Source organism: Scyliorhinus canicula, chromosome 17 (assembly GCF_902713615.1).
Source record: "Scyliorhinus canicula chromosome 17, sScyCan1.1, whole genome shotgun sequence".
NCBI lineage: Eukaryota > Metazoa > Chordata > Chondrichthyes > Carcharhiniformes > Scyliorhinidae > Scyliorhinus > Scyliorhinus canicula.
Genome location: NC_052162.1, coordinates 132,235,174 through 132,245,681, shown reverse-complemented (window position 1 = coordinate 132,245,681; position 10,508 = coordinate 132,235,174). Strand labels below are relative to the sequence as shown.

Genomic DNA, 10,508 nt, shown 5'->3' with positions numbered 1-10,508 from the left:
TCTCTGCCTGTGAACTAATTACCCTCAGGGTCCTACTGTCCATCATATTCGTTTGCTCACTTCCTCAATCTCACCTCTTCTACCCTGCCCTCCCCACAAACAGTAGCACTCTGGGAATTGTAGTCCCACTTGCCCATCAGGTGATGGATGGAGGATTCATGTCCAATAAGTGTGAAGCAGCGAGATGATGGATAGTTGGACTGGCAAATGGGAGAGGTGAAATGTCAGTATAGTTGCTTTCCTGTCCAATCAGCGTATGGTAGCTGGATGATGGATAGGTCACCTAGCCAATGGAAGGGGAGAGACCCTGTGGTGTGGGTTCCCCTCTACCCTTCTGGAAATGTGAAACAAAATGAGAGAATTCTGGAAACTCTGAGTGATTCAGATCTTCTCATCATTTGATTAATTGAAGAATTGGAGTAAAGGGATATTTCAGCACGTTCTTCAAATGCTCCCTGAACTTTGTCTGCGTGACGGCATAAATAGCAGTGTTTGTGCAGCAACTCAGTAGCTGCAGCATGTAGCCCAATTCTTCAACAAAAGGATCCAGATTTGCAGATTGATACGTCAACCAAAATATCTGGAAATCTAAAGTAGTAACCATTAATGTTGACCATAACAGGATGAAATTGGCCGAGATAACGAACAGTAAAATGATGGATTTCCTTCGACTCTCCATCTCTGGGTCTCTGGGACTCTGTTCACTGCTGTGAACCCGGAGTCTCCTGCGGGCTCTGCTCATCACTAAAATGTGTCTGGTGGTGAGAACATTGAGCAGCAGAATGAGGACAAATGGGACACATGGGTTTAGAATGTAATGGAGGAACACAATTGTGCCCCAGACCGGAGAAAACAGGACAGCATTTATGTAATTACAAAACCAGGGGTCATTAATCAGCTTATACTGGCCGCTTACCATAAAATACCAGAAAATGTTCTTTAAACAGCTCAGCACAGTCACTGTTCCCAGAACCACAGACGCCGTTTTCTCGCTGCAATATTTACTTTTCAGCTTCTGACAAGAAATGGCCACAAATCGATCAAAAGTGAAAGTGACGGTGAACCAGACAGAACAGTCAGTGGCTGCATAAAGCAGGACAGCGTGGATATTACACACGGGGATGAACTTCAGGAAATGAAACTGTTCGTGGAAAATAATCGGAATGTGTCTTAATATCAGGTCGAGGATAACGACCAGTAGATCGGCCAATGCCATGGCCACCAGGTAATGAGTGACACATTTGGAGAGACCACAGTTTTTGCAGATGAGGATCACAACCGTGACTAAGTTCACTGTAAGGAAGGAAAATAAACAATGAAATTACACATCAGGCTGGTAGCGAAAGGACCAGTATGATTGAGGAGTTATTGGTGGCACAGTGGTTAGCACTGTTGCTTCACAGCGCCAGGGACCCGTGTTCGATTCCCGGCTTGGGTCACTGTCTGTGCAGAGTCTGCACGTTCTCCCTGTGTCTGCGTGGGTTTCCTCCGGGTGCTCCGGTTTCCTCCCAGATGAAAGACATGCATATTAGGTGAATTGGACATTCTGAATTCTCCCTCTGTGTACCCAAACAGACGCCGTACTGTGGCGATGAGGTGATTTTCACAGTAACTTCATTGCAGCGTTAATGTAAGCCAACCTGTGACAATAATAAATATTATTATCAATTCCCTGGATATGGAAAAAGTTCCAGGGGATTGAAAAATGATAACGTAACGCCCTTATTCAAAAAGAGAGGGAGGCAAAAATACGAAACTATAGACTAGTTAGTTTAACATCGGTCATTGGGAAACTGTTAGAATCCATTATTGAGGAAGTAACAACGGGACATTTAGAAAGTCAAAACGCAATCCATCAGAGTCAGCTTGGTTTCATGAAGGGTAAATCATGCTGACTAATTTGCAAGAGCACTTCGAAGATGGAACAAGCAAAGTGGATAATGGTGATCCTGCAGATGGACTACCGGAAGGCGTTTGATAAGGTGCCGCTGAAAAGGTTAATACACAAGATCAAGATTTGATTTAATTTATTATTGTCACATGTATTAGTATGCAGTGAAAAGTATTGTTTCTTGCATGCTGTACAAACAATGCATACCGTACATAGGGAAGGAAGGAGAGACTGCAGAATATAATGTTACAGTTATAGCAAGGTGTAGAGAAAAGATCAACTTAATAAGGTGTAGGTCCATTCAAAAGTCTGATGGCACCAGGGTAGAAGCTGTTCTTGGGTCGGTTGTTACGTGACCTCAAACCTTTGTATCTTTTTCCTGACAGAAGAAGGTGGAAGAGAGTGGGCGCAATTCTCCGCGCTCACGAAAATTCGGAGAATAGCGGGCGGCGTAAATTTTTACGGACACGCTGGTCCGTCGCCCTCCCGCTATTCCCCCACCCCCACGGCCGCCCCCCGACATGAATCGCTGCTCGCCATTTTTTTACGGCGAGCAGCTATTCATCCCTGGCCGATGGGCCGATTTCCAAGGCCTTTACGGCCGTTTTTATGAACGTAAAACACACCTGGTCTGACCGTTCGTAAAAACGGCCGTAAAGTCCCGATCTGGGGAACCATGGCACCGATTGACACGGCAGTACTACGGCCGTGCCAAGGGTGCCATGGGCCCGCGATCGGTGGGCACCGATCGTGGGCAGCAGGTACTTAACCCGCGCACTCTTTCTCCCTCCGCCGCCCCGCTGGATCCATTCGCGGGGCGGCTGAGGGGCATACCGGCCCGCGCATGCGCGGGTTTCACGCATATGCGTGATGACGTCATCCACGCATACGTGGGTTGGAGTCGTCCAATCTGCGCAGGCGCGGCTGACGTCATCTGACGTGTCAGCCGTCGCTAACTCTGGCTAGCGGGCTTAACGAAAATCGTTACGCCCGCGATGCCGGAGTTTACGGCCGCGCGATGCTAGCCCCGACCTGGGAGCTGAATCGGTTCCCGGTCAGGGGTGCGGAGGCTGGCGTCAAACGCGCCCGTTTTTGACGCCAGCTTCCCGAGTTTTCGTAACTCGGGAGAATCGCGCCCAGTATGTCCGGGGTGCGTGGGGTCCTTAATTTTGCTGGCTGCCTTTCTGAGGCAGCGGGAATTATAGATAGAGTCCATAGATGGGAGGCTGGTTTGCCTGATGGACTGGGCTACATTCACGACCTTTTGTAGTTTCCTGCGGTCTTGGGCAGAGCAGGATCCATACTAAGCTGTGATACAACCAGAGAGAATGCTTTCTATGGTGCATCTGTAGAAGTTGGTGAGGGTCGTAGCTGACATGCCAAATTTCCTTAGTCTTCTGAGAAATCACATGGGATTAGGGGTAATTTATAACTTTGGATAGATGACTGGTTAAGCAGCAATAAGCAGAGAGTCGGCAAGATGGAACTGGTGAGATACCTCTGGATTCGGTCCTCTGGCCCTAACTATTTACAATATATATGACCTGAATGGAGGGATGGAAGGTACTGGAGCCAAATTTGCAGATAGTGCTAAAATAGGTGGGATAGTAAGTTGCAATGAGGAAATAATAAATTTGCAAATGGATATAGATAGGTTAGGTGAGTGGGCCAAGATGTGGCAGATGGAGTTTAACGTAGATAAGCGTGAGGTTATCCATTTTGGTTGTATAAATAGAAAGGAAGCTCATTGGGCACGATTCAATGGAAACATTTTGGAGAGTCATTTCGGGCGGGTTTGGTGGGGGGTTTTGTGTCCGCTGCAATGGCGAGATGGAGACCGCTATTCAATAGCACTTAGTGCAAGAAGCGAGCCCCCACGTGAATCTCAACATGCCTGGCATCCTTGGCGTCAGATTCACCCGACTCCTGCCTCAGCTACTCACCATTAACCAGGGGAAGCTGCTTTTAGATGTTCCCTCAGCACTCACTCTCTGCCAAGACACGAGGATGGCAGCGCAGAGACCTGCTCCTTGCTCTGGGGATGCCGATCTGACCAGGCTTCTCGATGCCTGTCAGCAGAGAACCAGTCAGCAGGGTCAGCGATGCCGCCTGGGAGGCCGTGGCTGCCAGTGTGGGCACCATGACCAGGAGGACCCACGTCCAATGTCGGAAGAAGACCAACGATCTCTAAGGAGCTGCAAGGGTTACCACCTCTCTCAAGGCATCAGTCCCACCTGCCACCCCTCAAATTCCCAAACCCCCCGATCTACCTCCCCAATCCACTGGCTGGTACCTCGTACCCCTCCCAACATCCCTCCCAGTTCCTAATCGCCCTTCAGAAGGTGGTGGTGAGCTGCCTTCTTGAGCCCCTGCAGTCCTTCAGGTGTAGGTACACCCAATGTGCTGTTAGAGAGGGAGTTCCAGGATGTTGCCCCAGCGACAGTGAGGGTGGTGAGTGACTTGGAGGAGAACCTCCATGTGGTGGGCTTCCCAGGTATCTGCTGCCTTTCCTGACGATTGTGGTCACAGGTTTGGAAGGTGCTGCCTAAGGAGCCTTGGTGAGTTGCTGCAGTGCACCTTGTAGATGTCACACACACTGCTGTCGCTGTGTGCTGCTGATGGAGTGAATGAAACAAACTACTTGTGGTCCACCATTATTTCTGTCTCTCCCTTGCCAGAAGACTGCTCATCGCTCAGATATAACTCCACAGCGGTCATAGAGAAAGAACAATAACCATAAACAGCATCATCGATCACAGGATGACTAAACGTCTGTACGCCACACTTACCCTTTCCTTTCTTGACTAAAACATCAAATCTTATTCATGAAGGTCTGGAACTACTGGACAATCTGATCATGGCTTCTCCAAAACTGTCTACCACAGGCCGACCTTCACCGGCCGATATCCCATTGGAATTCATACACTTTCACATCCCATAAGATTGGCCTTATCAGCAATCTTGCAAATAACACTCTAGCTATTTGCTCACATTGTAAACTTGACGCAGAGATCCAGCAGATCGGAGTTACCCTGCAGGACAATGACTAACCTGTTCAGATCAGCGATCACTGTGTACCACCCCCCCAAACTCACAAACAGCTGTGACCTTCAGCCCTGAGAAGTCCCTGGTCACCTCAAATTCCCCAGGAAAGTGATTGGGAAGTCAATGGAATGTTGCCGTTTATTGCAAGAGGAATGGACTATACAAGTCGGGATTTGCAGCTGCAGAGTGTTGGTGAGGCCACATCTGGAATGCTGCGCACCGGCTTTGCTTTTCTCACTTGGGAAAAGATATAAATGGTCAGAGGAGGTTCACTCGACCGATACGTGACATGTGGGGTGGGGAGTGGCAGGGGCTCGGCGAGGGGTGGGGGGGGAGGGGGCGGGGGGGGGGGGGGGGGGCTGTGGCTGTGGTTACCTTATGAGTAAAGATTGGACAGGTTGGGCCTGTTGTAAGATTGAGAGGTGACCTTATTGAAACATAAGATCCTGAGGGGACTGGACAGGGTGGGTACTTAGAGGATATTTCCCCTGTGGGTGAGGGTAGAGCTTAAAAGGGGGCACAGGATAAAAATAAGGGGCCTTCCCTTTTAAGGAGGAGGGGCCTCACGGTAGCATGGTGGTTAGCATCAATGCTTCAGAGCTCCAGGTTCCCAGGTTCGATTCCCGGCTGGGTCACTGTCTGTGTGGAGTCTGCACGTCCTCCCCGTGTGTGCGTGGGTTTCCTCCGGGTGCTCCGGTTTCCTCCCACAGTCCAAAGATGTGTGGGTTAGGTGGATTGGCCATGCTAAATTGCCCGTAGTGTAAGGTTAATGGGGGGATTGTTGGGTTACGGGTATACGGGTTACGTGGGTTTAAGTGGGGTGATCATTGCTCGGCACAACATCGAGGGCCGAAGGGCCTGTTCTGTGCTGTACTGTTCTATGTTCTATGTTCTATGAGGAGAAGCCTTTCCTTTCAGAGGGTCGAGAGTCTTTGGAACTCTCTTCCCCAGAGAGGGTGGAGGCAGAGTCATTGAACATTTTTATGGTCGAGGTAGATAGATTCTTGACTAACAAGAGAGTCATACGCTTTTTGCTCAGAAGCCCCTAGCACCCAGCAGCACAACCCCTTCACATGCCACCTGCTATAGACCCCCCTGACCCATCAAGCGTGCAGCTCACAATGCCCCCTCTTTGTCCCCGGAGGAGAAGGCAGCCCATAATAAGCAGGGAAGGGCCAAGACAGGAGGTGGAGTCCGAGATCTGAGTCCTCACCCCCGATGTGATAAGGGTCCTGGAGATGGCAGGGTTGCCCAAGGAGAGAGCAGTGACCGACAGCGAGGTCAGCCTGCGCCAGAGAAGTGACGATTCACAGCTCCTTCATCCAGATGACCAGTTTCAAGTGACTCGTTCATGTTTCCCCAAAATGATCCTTCCCTCTCACTGACCCCATGTCCGTTGTCTCGCAGGGTCACCATACGGTGAGTCATGTACCCTCCCCCCCACCCCGCCACCCAGGGGAGCACCTCAGAGGAGAGGTCCAAGGAGATCACCAGTGAGGCATCACAGTTATCACCCACACCTTCCACCAGCGCAGATACACACATCTCGATGGGCGGCATTAGGCATGGCTCAGTCTGTGATGACCATGGCTGAGGGCCTCAACATCATGACCCAGTTGATGAGAACAAAGAAAAGTACAGCACAGGAACAGGCCCTTCGGCCCTCCAAGCCTGTACCGATCACAATGTCTTCACTAAAGAAAAAACCTTCTGCCCTTCCCTAGTCCCTATCCCTCTATTTCCTCCCTATTCATGTACCCATCCGGATACCTCTTAAATGTTGCTAATGTTCCTGCTTCCACCACATCCCCTGGCAAAGCGTTCCAGGCACCCACCACTCTCTGTGTGAAAAACTTACCCTGTACATCTCCCTTAAACTTTCCCCCTCTCACCTTGAACCTGTGCCTCCCTTGTAAATGACACTTCCACCCTTGGAAAAAGCCTCTGATTGTCCACCCTGTCTATGCCTCTCATAATTTTGTCGAAATTGCCCCAATACCAAGTCTAATATGCCCCCCTCCCTGGTTGAATGGTTAACAATTGTATCAAAATGCCCTCCTGGACACATCTAACAAATTGCTCTCCATCCAAGCCCCTGGCTATAAGGGATTCCCAGTCAATATGGGGAAAGTTAAAGTCACCCAGCACAACTACCCTGTTTTTTTCGCACCTTTTGATTGCACAATGCCATAGTGGTTAGCACTGCTGCGTCACAGCTCCAGGGACCGGGGTTCAATTCCGACCTTGGGTGACTGTCTTTGTTGAGTTTGCACGCTCTGTCTGCGTGGGTTTCCTCCGGGTGCTCCGGTTTCCTCCCACAGTCCAAATATGTGCAGGTTGGGTGGTTGGCCATGATAAATTGTCCCTTGGTGTCCTAAAGTTCCGTGCAGTAATCCCGGCTCTCAGTTCATCAGGGATGGCCGCCAACACCCTTTTGATAAAATCTGCATCGTCCCAATTTGGTGCATAAACATTCACTAATACCACTGGTGCACACGCCTACACCCCACTCACCACAACACAGTTATCATAGAATTTACAGTGCAGAAGGAGGCCATTCGGCCCATCGAGTCTGCACCGGCTCTTAGAAAGAGCACCCTACCCAAGGTCAACACCTCCACCCTATCCCCATAACCCAGTAACCCCACTCAACACCAAGGGTAATTTTGGACACTAAGGGCAATTTATCATGGCCAATCCACCTAACCTGCACATCTTTTGGACTGTGGGAGGAAACCGGAGCACCCGGAGGAAACCCACGCACACACGGGGAGGATGTGCAGACTCCGCACAGACAGTGACCCAAGCCGGAATCGAACCTGGGACCCTGGAGCTGTGAAGCGATTGTGCTATCCACAATGCTACCGTGAGCCCCCAAGCTTTCAAAATGCTAGTTGCCGTAAATGCCGCCCTCTTATTTATCAAGATCACAACTCCTCTCGACCTTGTATGAAAATGTGAGTGGACGCCAGCCCCACCCACCCTTTCGTCAGTCTTGTCTGAGCCCTGATTCACAAATTTGCCTCCTGCAAGAAGGCTACATCTCCGTTCAAAGTCCTCAAATGAATAAATACCCGGGACCATTAAGTTCCCTAACGTTCCATGTCACCAACCTAGTGGGGGGGCTCCGGACCCTCCCTCCAGTAGAGTCAGGCATATCCCCTCTGTGAGGACCTCCAACTGGGCCCTAACCTACCTTGAACCCAGGCCCACACAAGATAATAATCTTTATTACTGTCACAAGTAGGCTTACATTAACACTGCAATGAAGTTACTGTGAAAATCCCCTATTCGCCACATTCCTGCGCCTGTTCGGGTCACAGAGGGAGAATTCAGAATGTCCAATTCGCCTAACAGCACGTCTTTCGGGAGGAAACCGGAGCACCCGGAGGAAACCCACACAGACACAAGGAGAATGTGCAAACTCCGCACAGACAGTGACCCAAGCTGGGAATTGATCGTGAGGCCCTGGCGTTGTGAAGCAACAGTGCTCACCGCTGTGCTACCGTGCCGCAGCCGATGGAAGCCACCCCCACCCCTACGTCGGTTGATTCGTAAAGAGATTCTCGTCACCAACATTTTATCTGCCCCCCCCTCCGCCCCTTCCAACCCTCCACCTCGACTGTCCACCCAACACCCCTCCTCCCCCTTTCCCTCACCCTTCCAAACATCTGCCAACCATTCCTTCCAACTCAAATACTGTGACTCTTAGTCTGGTATTGTTTCTTGGTGTCCCTGATGGCTTTGTGGAGGTTGTATCTCGATTTCTTGTAGAGGACAGGGTCCCCCCGTCTTGAACGCCTCAAACCTGGACTTCATTGGGGAGTGGACTTCCCCGTTAAACCATGCTTTCCAGTTGGGGAACCCACGTACTACCTTCTGAGGCATGCAGTCATCGACACACTTACTGTTAGAGCACAGGCATACTGTTCAGGCATCAAAGATTGCTGGACATCCAGACAACTAATCATCCTCTCAGACACGGCACATGTTACTTCGAGGAAGCACTTGAAAGTTCAGGGACCATGAAGTGACCCCCAACCTCCATAAATTCCTCCACCCGCCTTTCAAGGACATGGCTCACCTCCGGTCCTGACCTGTGGCCGTTGCCCCCCTGGCACCCTTGTGGATTGAGTACGGGGTTAGTGACTGAAGCTGAAGAGACTGAACAGTAATATAGTTCAACATGGTTTACAAATAAATAACTGGATCGAGAGACTTACCGGGGACACCAACAATAGCCAGGATGGGATAGTAACCCATTTGAATGTCCTTCAGTACATTTCTGATCTGATCAGCTAATGTTATTGGATATTCAGGTGGCCAGGGGAGCGTTGCGAAGAAATCCTCTTCAAAATTCCAATCGATTACTTTCAGATTCTGATCCATTGTTGTAACATTCCAATCTGTTCTCAGATTCTGATCCACTGTTGTAACATTCCAATCTGTTCCCAGATTCTGATCCATTGTTGTAACATTCCAATCTGTTCCCAGATTCTGATCCATTGTTGTAACATTCCAATCTGTTCTCAGATTCTGATCCATTGTTGTAACATTCCAATCTGTTCTCAGATTCTGATCGTTCCTCTCCGTCTCCCTCTAGCTGCTGATCCCTGTTAGTGTCGGAGTTGATGCTGCCGCTGACACTATGGGATAACACATTGAAAGGAGCCCCTTATTAAGAGAAGAGGGAAACCCTCCAGTGACGCAATTAGGATCCATGGAGATTGACATTAATTACAGTCACTGAACAAACAGGTTCAGTTAACGCCTTTCAGTCAAACACTTTTTCCATCACAATAAAATGGAACACTTACCGGGTCTGGGTGGGATGATTCAGTGTGGCTGAGGGCAGGAATGGTGGAAATGCCGGAGGGATTGACCATAAACTTTCAATCCTCCTTGGGTATGGGAGTGGTGGCAGAGGATGGGAGGTTGTAAATCTCTCACCATGTTTTTAAAAGGCGGGAGGGAGAGACCAAGGAACTATAAACCATTCAAGGTGGAGCGAGCGGGTGAAAAGAGGATTCGGAGACAGTGACCATCTGTCTGGCTTAAATGGGTCGGTGCAGAATGGCCTCCTTCTGCACTGTATGTTCTGTCCAGCGACAGTAACATGTGGAGGCGGTGGCATAGTGGTATTGTCGCTGGGCTAGTAATCCAGAGACCCTGGGTAATGATCTGGGAGCCCGGGTCGAATCCTACCCTGGCAGGTGGTGAATTTAAACTCAATAAAATATCTGGAATTAAAAGTCTAACAGTGACGACGAAAGCATTGTCGATTGTTGTAAAACATCTGGTTCACTAATGTTCTTTAGGGAAGGAAATCCTTACCACATGTGACTCCAGATCCACAGCAATGTGGTTGACTCTTAAATTCCCTCTAAGTGGCCAAGCAAGCTGCTCAGTTATATTCAACAACAAACCCCCATAAAACAGGAATGAAACCGGCTGGACCACCAGCAACGGCCGACACACCGGAAATGACAATGGCAAACCCAGCCCTGCCGACCCTGCAGAGTCCTCCTCACTAACATCTGGGGATTGTGCCAAAGTTGGGAGAACTGTCTCA

General features: G+C 49.7%; 1 protein-coding gene across 1 annotated transcript; it reads right to left on the bottom strand.

Annotated features, from left to right (window-relative positions):
* Window positions 1-342: 342 nt before the first annotated feature.
* On the bottom strand, window positions 343-9,993 carry LOC119951150 (probable G-protein coupled receptor 139). Its single transcript, XM_038774164.1, has 3 exons — window positions 9,754-9,993; window positions 9,160-9,582; window positions 343-1,293 (listed from the first exon to the last, which is right to left on the bottom strand). The coding sequence occupies exons 2-3, from the start codon at window positions 9,479-9,481 to the stop codon at window positions 395-397; spliced, it is 1,221 nt and encodes a 406-aa protein (XP_038630092.1). The 5' UTR covers window positions 9,482-9,582; window positions 9,754-9,993; the 3' UTR covers window positions 343-394.
* Between the last annotated feature and the right edge of the window lie 515 nt (window positions 9,994-10,508).